We start from the raw sequence: 18,560 nt of genomic DNA on the forward strand, positions 1-18,560 counted from the left end.
AGGCAACAGAAACTCGGGTGCCTTCTCAGGAGCACCAGGGGCGCTCCGGGCTCCAGCCACACTCCAAGGAACCAGTCCCTGCCCCTGGAGCAAGGCTTCTCCAGGGAAGGGCTGGGCTGGAGTCGCTCCTGGCACGCTCTGAGCGGGGCCAGGCCTCTGTCACCACCCTGGGGACAGAGAGGAGCAGCCCTGGAATGCAGCATAACCTTGAGGACGGAATGGAGAGAGGCAGGAACGGGCTAAGGCAGGACCCGAGGGAGCTGGAGCTGAGGAACCCGGGGGATTCACCCCCTCCCCGGGGGGATTCACACCCTCCTGGGCAGGGCTGGCTGCTGGGATGCTGGCACACACAGCCCAGCCCAGGAACCAGGGGATTCACCCCTCCTGGGCAGGGCTGGCTGCTGGGATGCTGGCACACACAGCCCAGCCCAGGAACCAGGGGATTCACCCCTCCTGGGCAGGGCTGGCTGCTGGGATGCTGGCACACACAGCCCAGCCCAGGAACCAGGGGATTCACCCCTCCTGGGCAGGGCTGGCTGCTGGGATGCTGGCACACACAGCCCAGCCGGGGCAGGGGCCATGCACACATTCCTGAGCGTCTCTTTGGCTGCCCAGCAGCTTCAACCCTCCTGCTTCTGCCTTGAGCCACATCTGGACAAGATCTGTCAGCTTTCCACCCACAAAACACACCAGCGTTTCCCAGCAGTTGAAGCGTATTCCAGGACTATTGCCCTGGCATGGAATGAGTGAAAAAGGATCTTGTATTTATTTGATTTGAATTGCTCAATTTTTATTTTACTTGTGGCCGACACGGACTGATTCAATCTTTTTGTTCGTTTTTTCCCTTTTTTTTTTTCCCCTTAACTTTGAATACAATTAAGAGCTGACTAAAGATCTCAAACGCTATATACTGAGAGTCACTACGGATGTTCAAGAAAACACCAGCACCAGCACCACAGCCCCTGATTCCTGCCTCCCTGGTGCTTGGAAAACCTGCTGCTGTGCAGCAGGGCCGCGCCAGTGCTGCTCCTGAGCCACTGCAGGGTTTTGCAAGGAAGCAAACGAGCTATAACGAAATATCCAGGCTACTACTGTGGCAGGAAGAGTACTTGGGCCATCCACTCTGCCCAGTGCCTCTTAGGCCCTTCCTCGGAGGATCCTAATAAACTGACTAAAATAAAGGAAAAAAAGATGGAGGCTTTAGGGAAGGGATAAACTTATGATGAGACCTGGTTTTGCTAAATCAGAGATGCAGATGGGAAATCCCCTTAGAGAAAAATGCTTTGAAGGGAATCGTTGGCCTTGCAGGTTAGTGAGGTGAGAATTGAGGTTCTGCTGTGTGGTAGAGAACCAAAGTTGGCCGTAGAAGGAGAAGGGAACATCTCCAGTCTGGTCGACTCGGAACGGCGCGTCCCTTCCGTCGTGCTTCCCGTCCGCAGTCCCGTTAAATTCCCCAGTAAGGCATCAGGGGTCTCCTCTCCCTCTCGTAAACGTCTGGGATGATGCCATAGGGCGTCTGTACCATTTTAACCGTGGTCTTCCCAAAGAGCTTCCTCTCGTAGTCTATCAGCTGCCTCCAGAAGCCCACGTTGGGCCGGATCACGGGGCGCCGCGCCTTGACCCAGTTGTAGGCCTCGAAGAGGGAGACCTTGTGGTACTTCATGAGGAAGGCGATGCAGAGCGTGGCCGACCTGCTGACGCCGGCGGCGCAGTGCACCAGCGCGGCGCCGTGCTTGCGCGCCACGCTGTGGATCTTGTCGGCCACGCTGTCGAAGTACAGCGAGATGGGGGCGTTGGGCATGTCGGCCAAAGGCACTTTGACGTACTCGAACTGCGGCCAGTTGAAGTTGGGGATCTCGATGGTGGCGTTGATGATGCAGGTGATGCCCCGGGACAGCAGCAGGTGCCGGTTGGAGGCGACGCTGCCCCGGCTCAGGTACAGCGAGGGCGTGATCTGGGCGATGCCCCCCAGGGCGCCTTCGGAGAGCATTCGCGGAGCCATCAGAGTTCTCGGCAGGGAGTTGTGGCTTCTGGAGGTCATGGAGGATCCTGGCGCTCAGGCTTCCATTATGGGAAGAGAGCCGAGGGGATCTGCAGCCGAGGGAGGGACGCTCTGGCCTGGCGGGACGGCGAGAGCTCCCGCTGCTGAGTCGCTGCAAAACACAAGCGGGGCCGTGAGCGGGGAGCCGGCCCTGAGCCGTGGCTGTGCCAGGGAACAGGAAAGCCCAGCTCGCCCCGCTGTGGCCTGGCAAAGCTCCGTGGGGAATGTGGGGCTGGGCTCGCAGTGCTCGTTACAGATAGTGACAACAAAACTCTTCAGCCTAATTAACTGCGATTACTCGCCAAGGGTTTACCTTGGGCCCGGACAGCATCTCACCCCGAGCAGCACGTGGAAGATGAGCTACACCTTCTCCATGCTTACACACAACAGCCTCCCAGCTGGCCACGGTTCAAAGGGATGGTGAGGAACAGCAGATGCCAGCGATTTCCAGCACGCTGCCCTCTCCCCCGTGCCACTCTTCTCCTTTTTAGGTGCAGGGAAGGCCCCGCCAAAGCACATAAACAGAGGAAAGTGGCTCATTAGCAAAGGCAGTGAGTCACGTCCATGCCCATCAGTCAGGGGGCAGGGCAAGTGTGGAAAGAGTGACCTGGTTATGTCAGAAGCTGGGAGTAAAACCCAAGAGCAGAGGCTGGGACAGGGGAGGCTCTTGTCCTGCTTTAATGCCTGACTAATGCTCTGCCGAGGCCTGGGATCGCCCGTGAGAGCCACATGGGCCAGGAGGGTCCCTGCTCTGACTCCCCCTGCTCCTTTGGGGCACCTCCAAAGCCAGGGAGAAGCTGCAGGCAAGGGGATGAGCCCTGAGTATGGATAATTTGCCAGTCTGTGTGTTCTCTGTTTGGAGAAGGGCACGGGAAAGGCTCCAGTCCGTGCAGGCCGGGGAGTTCCTGCCCAGGCACCTCTGAGCCCACCCTGGTGGCACTGGCAGAGCTGAGGGGACTCGGGATGCTCAGGGCCTTGGGGAGAGGGATCTATCCCTCCAGAATTCCTAATTATGTCAAGAGGGTCCTTTAAAGGGCTGTGGCTTCCCCTGCCCTCAGCTGTGTGCCCTCATGTCATGCTCTGGGAAGCACCAGCAGGTCCCAGCAGCGGCTGGTGGTGCTGCCAGTGGATTTTTGGCTCTGTGGTACAGAAACTTAATGAGCATAACGTGGCTCTTCCCTGCTGGCAGCCACTTGAGCAGCTCCTGAAGCTGCGGACTAAAGCTACAAAAGTTCCTACCCCAACAAGGGTTTTGCTGCAGCTACGGGTGCTCAGCTTCCCCCACTGCAGTCACCCAGCTGGAGCAGCAGGGAAAGGTGTGGTTTTTTTCAGAGGAATAAAGTTCTTTGAGCAGGGGAAATCCCTGCTCCCAAGCAGCTCTTACTGGCAATGCCAAGGATTTGGGCACTTACAGTTGGTGACCAAGTCCTGCTCTAAGTCACGGAGCGGCGCCGCGGTGCTCTGGGCTGCTGGCTGGGCTGGCTCACGGACACTGGCCAACGCTGGGCTGGGGAGACAAAAGAGCACGGATTGTACTGGGATCTGGGCTGGACTCTAATTAGGGGCTGTCCAAGAACTGCGAGGGAGCACCACGGCTTCCCCAGAGAGATGAGGACTCAGGGTGGCACTTGCTGCCAACGTCACAATGTCACCAATCCCTGCCAGCACGGCACTCAGAGTCACGGTGAGCACAGAGGAATCTGAGGCTGGCACAGAAGTCATGGCTCAAAAAAAAAATTAAGTCATTTAAGTAATTAATTTGCTCTAATGTCTTGTTTAGCATCTGCCCAAGTCCAGACAGCTGGGGCAGTCTGTGTCCTTCTGATGGTGCCTGTGCCACCCACGGGGGACCCCCTGTTCCTGTGGATGGGAAGGGGCAGAGCTGATGCCAGAGCCACAGCACCGTGCTCCCGAAAAGCTGAGCGTGGGGCCAACACCCCCTTCCTTTCCCAGACGCCCCCAGAGTGGAGGTGAATCACCTGGGAAACGCTGCTGGATGAGAGCAGAGCCACCCCAAACCAGCTCCGAGCAAGGCAGAGCCTCCGGCTGCTCCTGGGGGAGCTGGAGCACTTTGGGAAGGGCTCTGCTGCTTTCCATAAAGTGGTTCCTGTTTGCAGGCAGGAACTTATCCAGGGATTTGCATGTGACAGGCTGGGCTCGCTCTGCAAACTGGGGCTGCCATGCCAGCAGCAAACAGCTGCTCGTCCCATCCCATCCCATCCCATCCCATCCCATCCCATCCCATCCCATCCCATCCCATCCCATCCCATCCCATCCCATCCCAGGTGGCTCCAAGCCCCATCCAGCCTGGCCCTGGACTCCTCCAGGGACCCAGGGCAGCCACATCTGCTCTGCCCAGTTCCATGGCAGGCACACACGGCATCCCTGGGGCTCGGAATGGCTGACACAGCTCCCCCCGAGGCAGAGCAGCCCTCAGCCCGAAGGAGGGAACATTTTGAGGAGAATCTCATTATTGCAGCGAGAGATGAGGCTGCTGTGCCCACAGCCCACGTGCCCGGGGGCAGACGGTGCCCGCCACAGGGGCACAGCACGGCAGAGGGGCGGGTGCCGTGTCCCCGTGTCCCTGCCGTGCTGCGGGAGCTGCCCGGGATGCCACCGTGTGCCACCGGCTGCGATGTGCTGGCTCAGGCATGTGACAGAGCCACGCTGCTGCCCACACACACCAGGCTGAGCAGCTGCTCTGCCTGGGCTGGCAGCAGCTCCGGCTCCCCCAGGTGAGCAGGTGGGATCTATCCCCAGGGCTGCAGCCCTGCATCCCTCCTGCCCGGCCCAAAGTGCCCTGGCTTGCTCCAGAGAGAGTCCCCCTGCCTGTCCCAGCCCATCCTCGTTATCCCAGCACACCCCACATCCCCTGGTTTGCTCCCGTGAGTCCCCCTGCCTGTCCCAGCCCATCCTCGTTATCCCAGCACATCCCACATCCCCTGGGCTTGTGAGCTGCCTGTCCCAGTCGAGCACATCCCACATCCCCTGGTTTGCTCCCGTGAGTCCCCCTGCCTGTCCCAGCCCATCCTCGTTATCCCACTGCACTCCGCTGGAATCCAACACTGCTGCTCTCCACGCAGCCATTCCCCTCATTGTGCTGGGGCAGAGAAAGGGAAAAGGAATGAAAAGCCTCTTCCCAGCCGTTGCTGAGTGCAGGAAAAAAAAAAAGGAGAAAATCGCTGAAGATGGAACAAAGCACTCACACAGCCCGGCGTGGCTGCGCCCGGGAAGGCTGATGGCACAAGAGGCTCCTGGCAGGGCACAGGGAGAGGCACCGGCTGCCCCTTCAGCCTCTGCACTGCTAGCTACAGCCAGGGTGCACCACCTCATGGGAAATAAACCCCCACCTCTTCTCCCACCGCTCCTTGGTTGGGGTTTTTGAGTGCTGGCACAGGCTGGGGAGTCACAGCAGCCCAAAGGTGCTGGAGCCTGGCCAAGGGCTGGATCCAGAGCTGTCCCCAAAGCAGCACTGGCAGTGCTCTCCAAAGGAGCTGGGATGTCACTGGGCTTTCCTGCAAAGGCCTGACATCCCCAGAGGCTGCAGGTGGTCCTTCAGGAGAACTCAGGCTGGCAGCGGGCCGGTGGCATCCAGGTGCTCCTGCCATCACATCCTCCTTTTTCTGGGTGGCTCCAGTGAATGAATTAATCAATCTTGCAGCCCTGACCCACAGTAAATCCCTTTCCACACTGTGCCTTGCTCTTGCACAGAGCCCAGAGGGGAGGGCTGGGACCCTGGGGTGGCAGGGGGACCCTGGGGTGGCAGGGGCAGGACTGGAGCAGCCTCCTCCCTCCCTGGCAGACTGGTGGGTTCTGCCATTTCCCTCCTCTGCATAATCAGGGGTGGGGGAAGCCAGTGGCTAATTACAGCCTGGAGAACACTCTGCTCTTCAAAGCCTCCAGGTCCTTTCCCAGTGCTCCTGGCCAGCCCCATCCACCTGGATCTCATCCTGCTGAGGGGACACTTCTCCAGCCCCATCCAGCCTGGATCTCATCCTGCTGAGGGGACACTTCTCCAGCCCCATCCACCTGATCTCATCCTGCTGAGGGGACACTTCTCCAGCCCCATCCAGCCTGGATCTCATCCTGCTGAGGGGACACTTCTCCAGCCCCATCCAGCCTGGATCTCATCCTGCTGAGGGGACACTTCTCCAGCCCCATCCACCTGGATCTCATCCTGCTGAGGGGACACTTCTCCAGCCCCATCCAGCCTGGATCTCATCCTGCTGAGGGGACACTTCTCCAGCCCCATCCAGCCTGGATCTCATCTTGCACCCACTGGCTCTCTCCAGCTCTCAGGTGTACCTCCTGCTGCACCTCCAGGCTGAGCTTCGTGCTTCCCCCAGTCTCAGGAGGAGGTGCCTCCCATGGAAGGCTGGCTGATCCCACCTGGGCTGGATCTCCTGGCCCCAGAGCAGCTCCTTGCCAGGTAAGAGGATTCCCAAAGCAATCCAGCAGTCCCGATGCCCTGCTTGGTGTTGTGGTGGTGCAGCCCCTTGGAAAGGTTGCTGCTGGCAATGCTCGTGGCTCTGCTCCTCCAGATCTTGCAACAGCTGGAGTTTGTTTCCCTTGCTTTCATTCCCGGGAATGCAGTCCTGTTAACAAAGGCTGAAATTCCCACGGGAAAGCATTGCTGGTTCCTGGACCTCCCGAGAAAGACTTGAAAACACCTCTGGAAGCTCAAATGACAAACAGGGTGAGTTTGCGAGTTGAGTACTGTGATCTCCAGGACAGGAGGGAGAACTGGTCGGGCTCTACACAATGAGCTGGCAAGTCTGAGCTTCTGCCTTCTTATTCTGGTGCTGCCGGGTGGTTTGCTCTGATTTTTAAGGGTTTTTTGTTTGTTTGTTTGTTTGTTTTTTAATGCAGCTCCTCTGTCTCGAGAGCTGAGGCTGTGGCTTGTCCCTGGGGCACTTGAGTTTCTGTTGGGTTGTGTGGCAGAAACGCAACCATGGGGCTGGTACCTGCACAGGTGAGAGCTCCCCAGGCCTCTCTCCCTCTGGAGCTCAGCTTCAGTGCAGGGTGGGCCCTGCTCAAGGAACAGAGACACTGAAGCCCCTGGTTTAATTCCCAGATCATCATCTGGGATTTGAAGAAGATTTCTGGGCTGGGTGTGCAAAATGTCAGCACTGAGGCAAGGCTTCTCCCCCCTCCCGGGAGAGGAAAAGTTATTCATTTTGGAGATGACAAATGCTCTCTAATCCTGCAGTAAAGAGAAGAGTCAATATCGCGGGCGCTGAATGAACGAGCCTGCTCAGGGCTCTTCCCAGCCAGGCTGAACAGCAAATTGCTTCAGAAATGGTCCTGGAGAGTGGCATTTCAAATAAATTTCAGCAGACAGCACAAACTGCAGCCATTCTGGGGTCAGGGCTTGCTTGTGCTGAGTCCAAGGGAGCCCAAAGCAGAGCCGGGAGGGGAGAGAACGAGCGGGAGCCTCTTCCCAGCCCTTGGCTCTGCTCTCCTGCCTTTGGTTGTGCTCCTGGAGCCATTACAGGCTCCTCTGGCGTGGGTCAGAGCCGTCAGCACATCCTCACGATGGAAAGGTCGAGTGGCTCAGGTTTGGAACGGGAAAGAAGGAAGGGGAGCAGGCGGGGTGATCTGGGCTGAGCCAGAGGATGCTGCGACCAACCCCCGACTGATTCTGCTGGCAGCCTGGGCTGGCCTCTCCGAGCAGGATGGGAGCTGTCAGATGTTAAATCAAGATAATAATCTGTCTGCCCGGAGCTCTGAGCAGGCCTGGCTGCTTGTGCAGCTCCCAGCACAGCTGGGTCCCTGCGCTTGCCAGAACACACCAGTAACTTCCCAGAGGATCCACAAAAAGGGGAATCGTGCCCAAAACGCACAACAAGACGCCCTGCAACCAGTCCCGGGCTCTCCGGGGAAGCTCAACGAGCCCAGAGCAAGCAGGTTAGTCTGCAAGCACAGAGTCCTGCCTGCTCCCCGTGCCTGGAATGCAGGGCTGGCAATCCCTCAGGAGCCTGTCCCAGCCTGCTGCCTTCAGAGGGGTGACAGCTGACACTCCTGTGTCCCTCCCGCTGGCGCCAGGCTTGGCGAGGCTCACCCACTGCCTCCTGCCTCTGCTGAGGATGAGCCACCCTCGCTCCACGGCCAGGCTCTGCTCCCACAGGGCAGCACCGAGCCTCGGGCTGGCACCAGGCTCAGGGGTGGTGACTCTAACCCAGCCCGGGGTGCCCAGCTGAGCAGGGTCTGAGTGCCCTGCCAGCCAAAATCACTCCCCGACTGCCATTCTCCCAGCAGGAAGAATGGGCGGTGAGCTTTGTGCAAGGACTCATCTGAGGATGCCACTTGGCACCACGGGCAGGGCAGCAGCCCAGCAGCCTCTGGAGTCCCACTGCCACCCGCTCCCGCGACGGCGGCGCTGCCCACGGCCACGCCGTGATCCCTGTCACCCTGCTGTGCTCCCTGCCACGCTGCTGTGCTCCTGCCGTGCATCAACCCCTTCCACAGCAGGAACAGGCACTGCTCCCTCTCCAGCTGCCAGCTGGGTCCTGCCAGCTGGACCTCTGGCCACGGGGAGAGCTGCCGGCCGCAGGGACGGAGCGAGCCGGGCGGCGGGCACAACCCGGGGCACGCTGGTATTTATAAATCCTCGCTCTGCTCCGAGGACAAGCCTCCCTCGGCGAGCAGCGAGAGGATTTGATGCAAGAAAAACAAACCATCTTTCTTGTAAACGCCACGTCTGTGCTCTCAGAGCCACGGGCTCCGTGTGCTGCTCGCCGGGAGAGCGCAGCGGGGGCACGGGGCTCCCCCAGCACGGGGCAGTGCCGTGGCCAACTGCATCCTGCTCAAAAACTCCTGGGAGGCGTGTGAAACGCTTTAAAATCCAGAACTAAGCTCCGAGGAGGCACGAAGGGATCCGACAGTGCGTGCAGCACCAGTTCCCTCCTCGGCTGAGCGCTGAGGGCTGTTTTCCAGCCCCGAGTGGCGACACCGCCTCTTCTGGAGCGCCACAGATTATTCCAGCGCCAGCTGATGGCATCTGGATTGCAGGTGGAGTTTAGGAAAGCTCCATCCCCTGCTCCCTGTGTCCAAGAGTGACCCCGGGGGAGGTGGATGGAGAGCAGGGGGGGCACTTTCAGGGAGCAGACCCACGCCTGGCTCCGGCTCCCGGGGTGCTGCAAGATGGAGCCTTGTTTTTTCCGGAGCCGTGCCCTGCGCAGTCACAGCTGACAGGAGGGACACAATCTCTTCCCTGTTAGCGGAACAAAACACGGGGACCTGGCGTGTTTGCTGGTGTGTGACCCTGCCGGGCCCAGGGCTGTGCCTGCTGCTCCTGGGGCTCTGCCCCAGCCCACCCCAGAGCCCATGAAATTGAAGACAGCTGCAAATTCACTGCAACGTGTCCTGGAAACGCTCCGGTGCCTCCAGGCTGGCCTCACCCCGGCCTTTTCCAGAGCCAGGGCCAACTGGTGCCTGCTCTCAGCTGCCTGGCTTCCCGGGGGGGCTCCGAGCGGGCAGCCTGATGGACCCGAGGGTGGCACCTTGCCCTCCGGAGGCATTCCCGGCGGGCAGGGCTGGCTGGGCAGGGTGGGAGCAGCAGGATGTGCCCGCAGCAGCTGGAAGGAATGAGGGCAGCTCCGAGCCTATCCAGGGGGTTGCCTGTTACCCAACACAGGCCCATTTCAATCGATTCGGGGAGGATGGAGCTCACACGTGGAGTTCCTCCCCTGTGAGCAGCACGGGGCCAGCGCCCCTCGGCTCCCAGGAGCTCCCTCTGGCTGCTCCAGGGTGGGGGAATTCTCTTTTCCAGGGATACTGTGCAAAATCACATTTCCTCCGTGAAGGACTCCTGCCCCCCGAGGGAGGGACCTGCAGACCCCCCCACACTGCAGGGTGGGATGGGGAAAATAAAGGAGAATTAATTCTCACTGGCCTGGGAGCTCTGACCCACCTGGCCTAGGGGTGAGTGTGGCAGCACCTGTTGATCCTTCCTGCTGGGAACCCCAAACCTGCCTGATAATTATAATTTTATACTATTTTTAAAGCAGGGGAGTAGCTGTGTGAGCTGAGCCCACGCACTGCCTGCACCACAGGTGCCCCAGGAAGGGTGGGCAGTGCCTTTGCCTCCCAGTTCCTGGCTTTATTCCCAAGCATCCAGGGAGCTGGGGCTCCTGTTCAGAGACTCCTCAGCCATTTCCAAATGCCAGAGCCCTCTCTGCATGTTAGGGCTGCTCAGAGTGTCCTTTCTGAAGCGATAAATGGGCGTGTGTGCTGTGTACCTGGAGAGGAGGGGCTGGGAGAAGCTCCCGTGCCTGGTTTGAGGTGTCATCCCTCCCTTCCAGGGAAAACCACCCTGGAAGGAAAGTCCTGCAGCAGTGGCAGGAAGCCTGGAAGGCTCCTGTGGTGAACAGCCTGTAGTAGATGGCTCTGGTGGGGTCAGTGCATGGTGCTCCCAGGCCCCCCTGCCCTGCCCAGCTGCCTTTTCCCCACTCCTCATTCCCAGCCTTTTCCTGCATGCCCAGCCGTGCAGGTGGCTGGTTCTGTGGGACAAAGCTGGTTCTGGCTCCCAGAGCACAGACCTGAGAGTTTTTTGGGGCAGCTCTGCCTCCCTTTCCTCCCTCCCATGGAGCCTGGCTCAGGCAGAAGATTTCCCCCCACACCCCGTACGTTTCTAGCACTGGAGCAGCATGAGCTCTCTGGCCTTCCAGCTCTGAGATTCCAGCTGGGATCAGGTATTGAATTAAGCCATGCAAATTTCCATCTTGCCCTGACCAAGGAGGAAGCAGTGCCAGAGCCCAGAGCAGACCCCGCAGCGAGGGCTCGGATGAAATCCCCGGGATTTCACCTTTGTTCCTGGAGGAAACCGGGATCTGTGTCCCTGTCCAGGACCCAGGCGAGCCCTCGGGGGCAGGAAGGACAGGCAGAGCTGCACGTTCACACCTTGCAGGCACAAATTGATTAAAACCTGCTGCATTACTGCTCCCCTGACGTCCACCAGGGTCACGTCAGCCAAGTCGTGGCATCGGATCTCTCTGCCAGCGGGGAACAGCACGTGTCCCCCAAATTAGGGATCCTTCCTTCTCATTCCTTGGGAACCAGAGTGCCACAGAGCCCGTCCCAAGCACCGAGAACACAGCAAACACCGAGGTTTACAGCGAGGCCTGGGGGAGGAATGCTCTCCCTGCCAGAGAAGGGCAGCTGATCCGGTGTATCATAAGGGAAAACAGTGTTTTGTCAGTGCTAATCCTCCACCATTCCTGAGGCAGGGGCATTAGGGATAAACTGAACTTGCAACATGATATTAAGGCATCTGCCAACACTCAAACCTCCCGAATAAAAGGCTCATTTGCTGCCCAGTCGAACAGGTTATAATCCTGCCCCATCTCCCTACAGCCAAATGCCACTCATTGATTACCGGTGTTGCTCAAAGCAGCTGCTCCGGAGCTGAGTCAAGGGCCGTGCACGCAACCGGGCTGGATGTGAGGCCGGGCAGCTGCAGGCACCCGCCGGGGCTTGGGGACACGGGGGTGCCCTGGGAGCTGGGGGTGGGGAGGGCAGGAGCCAGGGAAGGGACTGGGGACAGGAGCCGGAGATGGGAGCGAGGGCAGGAGCCAGGGATGGGTCCTCCACTCCAGCAGGATGATCCAGGGATGGATGCTCAGAGCAGGAGTGCAAGGGCAGGATCAAGGGATGGGAGAGAGGGCAAGAGCCAGGGAGGGGAGCGAGGGCAGGAGCCAGGGAGGGATGCCCAGAGCAGGAGTGCAAGGGCAGGATCTAGGGATGGGAGAGAGGGCAAGAGCCAGGGATAGGTGCTCCACTCCAGCAGGCTGATGGGCAGGAGCCAGGGATGGGAGAGAGAGCAGGAGTGCAAGGGCAGGATCTAGGGGTGGAGAGGAGAAGGCAAGAGCCACGGATGGGCGCTCCACTCCAGCAGGCTGATGGGCAGGAGCCAGGGATGGGAGCGAGGGCAGGCTCCAGGGATGGGAGCCCTCAGCAGGGGTGCAGGAGCAGGATGCAGGGATGGATGCTGGGCTGGGGGTGCCGAGGGCAGGAGCCAGCGGTGGGTGCTGAGCCAGGATGCAGGGCTGGAGCCCCGTCACAGCACAGCCCGCGGTGGGGCCGGTGCCACGCCGAGGAACCCGCGGAGCCGTGCCCGCGGCTGCTCCGGCGCGGCTCGGAGGTGCCCCCGCTCTCGGAGCAGCGCTCCCCGCCGCGTCCCGCTCCTCGGGGCAGCCCGGCAGCGCCGCCGCCGCCCCGTCCCGCGGCACAGCCCCGCTACCCTGAGCCCGCCGCGGACCGGAGCCTCCCCGCGTCCCGTCCCGCCCGCCGGGGGCCCCTCCGGAGGCACCGTAAGCGAGCGGGGCGGGCTGGGGACAGCGAACACGGCGGGGAACGGAGGCATCCCCCAGCCCGAGCGGCCCGGCTCCCCCCGCCCGGCCCTGCCCGGCCCTACCATGGCTCCCGGGCGGCGGCTCCGCGCTCCCTCGCGGCCGTGGCGGCGGCGGGCCGGGACTTTTATCGTGCTCGGCCGGCTCCGTCTCGGCGGTGCCACCTGACCGCGGCTGCCGGGGCCGCCCCCGCCCGCAGAGCCGCCGTTACCAGGCTACGGGGGGCGGCCCGGCCCGGCCCCCGGGCGGGGGCTCCGGGAGACCGGCCCCGCTTAAAGGCGCCGCCGCCGCCGGGCCCCGCGGCCTGTGGGAGCGGCGGCTGCTGTGGGGACGGGAGGAGGGGATCCCAGTGGGGACACGACGGGGTCCCTGTGGGGATGGGGACAGCTGAGTGTCACTGTGGAGAAAACACGGAAAACACGGGGGCTCTGCGGGGAAGGGGAAATTGGGGTGTTCTGTGGGGCACATCAGGGTCCCGGTGGGGATGTGACTCTGTGTGGGGACAAATGGGAGTCCCTGCGGGAGTGGAAGCAAGTGAGGGTCCCAGTGGGGACATGATGGGGTCCATGTGGGGATGGGGACAATGGGGATCCCAGTGGGGACATGACGGGGTCCCTGTGGGGATGGGGTGTGTCGAAGTCAGTGAAGGGACGTGGCAGGGACAGGTGGTCGCTGTGGGCACAGGGATGTGGCAGGGTCTCGGTGAGGATGGGACAGCATGGGGGATGTGGCAGGACATCCCTTGTTAGGGATGGGACATGCCATGTCCCTGTGGGGACCCTGCCAGCGTGTGTGGGGACAAGGTGGGGTCCCTTTGGGGATGGGGATGTGCCAGAGTCCCTCAGCTCGATGGGTGCTCACTGGGGAGGGGCTCAGCCTTGAGAGAGGGAGATGGACCTGGTTTTTGTGACTCAGGGCACCCCAAGCCACAATCCTCCCCACGCTGGGAGCACAGTGAAGGAATGTCAGGTGGCCCTGTGGCTCCCAGGGCTTCTTGTGGCACCGTCCTGGGGGCCAGGCTGGACCCTGGCCCAGGGCAGGGTGGGCTCAGGTATCTGTGGAGAGCTGGAATGGGCTGGGATCCCCGTGGAGAGATGGCATGGATTGGGATACCCAAGGAGGGATGGGGATCCCTGAGGAGGGATGCCACGGGCTGGGATCCCCATGGAGGGATGGGGATCCCCGAGGAGGGATGCCACAGGCTGGGATCCCCGAGGAGGGATGCCATGGGCTGGGATCCCCATGGAGGGATAGGGATCCCTGAGGAGGGATGCCACAGGCTGGGATCCCCATGGAGGGATGGGGATCCCCGAGGAGGGATGCCGTGGCTTAGGGGATCCGCACAGCACAGGGGACAGAGTTTGTCTTCGGCTGCAAACTGTGGGATTGAGGTGAAGGCTCTGCTGCCACTGCCTCACCACCATGGCAGGGACGGGACAAGGCTGGCACTGGCAGAGGAGGAGGAGGAGGTGGGAGGAGGAGGAGGTGGAGGAGGGGGGCAGCCTCTGCCTTAACCCCGCGGCTGCTGGAGCGCAGCGTGGCCACCCCAGCCCGCTTTTGTTCGCTTTCTGGTTTTGTTGTCGCACGCTCCGACTGAAATAGCCCAAATCCCTCTCAGGAAGCTTCCCCCAGCCCGAGCCCTCGGCTGGTATCTCGCTCGGGCAGGTTTCATGACTCAGCAGCCCAGATGGAGCCGTCCCTCACAGCCCTCAGCTCCAAATCTGTTTATTGCTCCAGAGGCTGTTTTTCCAAGAACCTCGCTGCTTTATAGCAGCCAGAGCTCTCCCTTAAAACCCAGCCTCTCCAGCGAGGGCTCGCGTCACACTCCGCGCGGAGGTGGGCGAGGAACAAAAATAGACAAATTAAGAAAACCTCAAAAGGCCAAAAAATAAAAATGTGAGGGTTTTGGCTCTCCAAGCTCAAGGTTTGCTTTGCCTCCGTGTTGCATCAGTTCTGCTGCCTCCCTTGGAGCCGCACCGTCTCGGGGGCAGACACAATCCTGGGTGATCACCGGGTGATGATCAGCTCTGTGAGGAGCTCAGAGACTGCTGAGCCCCCGGGGTGTCCCCCTGGAGCTGGGCTCCCCGGCCGGGGAGCTCGGAGCCCTGGCAGGGCGAGCCTGGGCTGGTGTTTATTGGGCAGCGTAGGGAGAGCCGAGGATGGGTTTGAGTGGCAGCCTGTGGGATTCCCTGCGCAAGCATCTAAACCCCTCATTCCCCCTCACCACTGCTGAAAGAGGAAAAGGCTCTTGCACAGCTCCAGTTGCTCATCCTGGGCAGTTTTTAGCTACTGACACAACTGCAAAGGTGTTTCTAATGCTGGTGCAACTGGTGCTTTTAACCTGCGCCCTGCCAGGAGCTTTGTGCGTTTGCTGTGGGACAGAGGATGCAAAGAGGATGGCACCCCGCGGTTCCTTTGGGGGTGATGGCTTTGGAAGGGTCAGGACTTGGACTCTGGTCCTGGTGGGTCAGGATATTCTGTGATTCTGAACCCAGCTTGCCCAGCCCAACCTGGCAGATGCCCGCTGGCTGTGCTGGGGTGAGCACAGCGCGGTGGGTGCCGGCACATTCCCGAAGGGTGCGCCTGACCACGAGCCATTAGCTGGTCATTAGGGCTATTATCTTAATCACGGGTGTTCCCCTGCTCCGTGCAGGGTGTGCTCAGGGTCACGAAGGCCTGCTGAGAGGGGAGCAGGCTTCCATCCATCCATCCATCCATCCATCCATCCATCCATCCATCCATCCATCCATCCATCCCTCCATCCATCCATCCATCATCCATCCATCCATCCATCTCATCCATCCATCATCCATCCATCCATCCATCCATCCATCCATCCATCCATCCATCCATCATCCATCCTCCATCCATCCATCCATCCATCCATCCATCCCTCCATCCATCATCCATCCATCCATCCATCCATCCATCCATCCATCCCTCCATCATCCATCCATCCATCATCCATCCACCCATCATCCATCCATCCATCCATCCATCCATCCATCCATCCATCCATCCATCATCCATCCCTCCATCCCTCCATCCCTCCATCCATCCATCCCTCCCCTCCAGTTCCCATAGCTACACCAGAGTTGACTCTTCCCTGCCTTTGACCTGAACCTGTGTGATGTAGAGAAAGGTCCCTGAGTGAGGCAAAAAGCCCAGGGACTGGGACCTCCTGGTTTTGGCACAACAGCTGCATCCAGGGTGGTCGGAGCATGGAGCAGCAGGCGCTGAGCCCCTGGCAGCACCCCCAGCTGGAGGGAGCCTTGGAGGGGCTGGTTTGGGGTGCTGCCTTCCCTCCTGGCCTCGCTGATGGCAGCAGGGGCCCAGGGGAGGCAGTGACTGCTCCTGTGGGGACAAATCCCGGCGCGGGGCCATCGGCCGCCTGGCGCCCGATGCGAGGTGACAGCCGGAGCAGAGATCCCCGAGCTGCTGCTCCTTAATGGGCGAGAACAAAGCCCGGGCCTGGGTCACCACGTGGGGCTTTGGTGGCAGAATGTGGGTCACAGTCCTCGCTGAGGAGGCAGGGATGTCACAGCTCCGCAGGGATGTCACAGCTCCGCAGGGACGTCAAGCACAGCAGGGCAGGCACAGCACGGCTTTGGCTTTCCAGTGGCACAAGGAGCAGAAGGGGAGTGCGTTCCAATCTGAGCTCCCTGGGCAGGAGGATTTTGGCTGATGGGCTCCCAGGATGTGGCCGTGAGGGTGTGTCACCCTTCCCAAATCCACAGGGTGCTCTGATCTGTGGGGCAGTGGGTGAAATGGGAAGTGTTTCCACAGCCTGGGTGTGTTGGGCTGTGAGGAGCCACATGTGTGCCACAAGCTTGATCACCACCGGGGCAACCTCTGTGCCCTGCCCTGCGTGCCAGGATCCCCGCCTGCCCCTGGCCACCCAGGTGCCTCATGGAGCAAAGTGCTGTCCCTCTAGGCCAGTTTTCCCTCTGATGGGCTGTGGGTGACCGTGGGCTCTCGAGGGTCAGGAGGAGCAGCTCTGCTGCTGTTTGTTTGTGTTTGATGCATTTGGGGTCCCGTTATTGCACTGACTGGCCCCTCGCTGGGCAGAGGGATGCTGTGCAGTGCAGGGACCCCACAGCGTGGGCTGTTTTGGCAGCTCCCTCGCTGAGATGCCAGGGTGCCAGGGTGCTGGTTTGTGTCGGGAGGGTGGGGTGAGTTTCATCGGGTGCTCACCCGCTGAGTCAGGGGCTGAGCAGCCACGTGAGCCGGGGCTGTGCCCGTGTGCCTCCGGGATGCTCCGTGTCCTGCCCTGATCCCTCTCCACAGCCCAGGGCCGGGCTCTGTGGCCAGGCTGGGAGCAGGGGCTGGGGCACTGACATGGCCTGGCAGCTCAGCCTCCCCAGGGCACTCACTGCTCCCTCCCCATCGCAGCCTGCACAGCACCTCCTGCCTCCTGGGCAGCTGAGCTGGGGGCTGGCCCGTCCCAGGGACCCCAGACATCCCTGGGAGCTGGGCCTGGAGGTGCTCTGGCAGTGCCTGCTCCTCCAGCACTGCATGAGGTGCTCTGAGCTCCCATCTGTTCCCATTTCACTGCCATTGGGGAGTGCTGGCGCCTGGCTCATGAAACACTGACTTTCCAGACAGGCTTTGCAAAAGAAATGAGATGTTGGTGATGGTACGGGGAGCTCAGGAGATTCCAGGGTGCATTCCCTGGAGCAAAGCGTGCTCACAATCCTTGCTTGTGGCCATGGAGAGCCTGCGGGGGGGCAGGCATTGCCCAACACCTCCCACTCTGCTTGACCCCATCTCTGCTCCCCATGCTCTTCCTACTCCCTGTAGGGTTCCACATGGTCCCGACCCAGCTCTGCCAGGCGTGACAGCACACAGCTGGGATGAGTGGCCAGGCTGTGGTTCCCCCGTGGAAGTGTGTTCAGCTCCCTGGGCAGCAGCCAGGTGGGAAGAGGCCCAGTGGGCTGGGGGCTGCAGGAATTCCTGTGCCTGGTGCTGCTGATGGGCTCAGTCCCAGCACCGTCCAGCGGCTCCAGTCACAGGGAGGGCTGTGGGAATGTGCTTTGCCTGTGCCACCGTGTGTGCTTTCTCCACAGTCACTAATAAATCCATGCTGGCTTTTCCTGGAAGGTCACCCAGCCAGTTTGCTGGAAGGCCAGAGATCACTATGGGGCATCACCATGTGGTTTGGATTTTCCCCTTTTCCCTTCTCACCAGGATGGCAGCCTGGGGTTCCTCTAACCACAGCTCAAAAGCTGCTGCTCCAGCGTGGTGTTTTCTCCCAAGGAGGTGGTTTAGGTTTCACAGGCCCCTCCTGATGGGAATTTGAGCAGGCACTAAAAGTAGGGCTCCTTGTGTGCCGTTGTTATCGGTGTTATCTGCTCCGTGGGGAGCAGGAGCCGCTGCTGGGGCGGCAGGAGCCCCCGGGATCTGCTCCAGGCAGCCCCCACCTCCCGGGCTGAGTCACCAGCGGGCCCAGTGCGTTTGCTGCTGGGGTGACGGCAGCTGTGAGTCCCAAAAAAAGCCCCCAGCACTGATGGTTTAATGACAGGCGGATAACACAGCCCCGGGAGGACTCATTCCGCGCATACCTCGGTGCTGTGACTAAGCCCCTGCTGGGCTGGAGCAGCCGCAGCCTCCCCGCGTCACCCCGGCCCTGGTGTCACCAATTCCGCAGGTGCCACCAGCCCGAAGTGCCCATCTCCAGCCTTGTTGCATGTTTTATGTTCCATGTCCACCGAGTCTGTAATTAAGGATCTGCATCCCCCAGCCGTGAGTCTGGAGTGCAGCGAGGGCTGGTGCTCCCCAGCCACAGCAGCAGCCCCCAAACCAACCCCAGGATGGTTCCGGCGCCCTCGGCCCCTTTGGGTGCAGGTCACCCCAAAGGCTGGGCAAAAGAAAGGCAGCTTGGCTGTTAATTGTTAAAAGACAAGTGGGAAAAACATCCCCAAGGTTTCACAGCTTACTGTGCCCTTCCCTTGGCATCCCCAGTCTCAATTTCTGGACTTTAATCTCCAACCTGTCGTTTATTATTTCTGTTTTTAACTGGTAATATTTGCTAGGAAATGCAGTGGCTGCGTCCCTGTGGCCGCTGCTGGGCGTTTATCTCCTCTCTCCTGGTGAGGAGCTGATGGATATAGATCCAGGCAGCTGTGTGACCTTTACAGTCTCGCTCCGAGTCTGGGGACGTGGATGTAAGA

General features: G+C 60.7%; 1 protein-coding gene across 1 annotated transcript; it reads right to left on the reverse strand.

Moving 5' to 3' along the window:
* Window positions 1-764: 764 nt before the first annotated feature.
* Window positions 765-12,618, reverse strand: DUSP14 (dual specificity phosphatase 14). The gene is made up of 3 exons (XM_038158310.1): window positions 12,456-12,618; window positions 3,454-3,548; window positions 765-2,153 (listed from the first exon to the last, which is right to left on the reverse strand). Exon 3 carries the CDS (start codon window positions 2,039-2,041, stop codon window positions 1,445-1,447), a length of 597 nt encoding a protein of 198 aa, XP_038014238.1. The 5' UTR covers window positions 2,042-2,153; window positions 3,454-3,548; window positions 12,456-12,618; the 3' UTR covers window positions 765-1,444.
* Window positions 12,619-18,560: the final 5,942 nt, after the last annotated feature.

Source organism: Motacilla alba, chromosome 19, assembly GCF_015832195.1.
Source record: "Motacilla alba alba isolate MOTALB_02 chromosome 19, Motacilla_alba_V1.0_pri, whole genome shotgun sequence".
Lineage (NCBI taxonomy): Eukaryota > Metazoa > Chordata > Aves > Passeriformes > Motacillidae > Motacilla > Motacilla alba.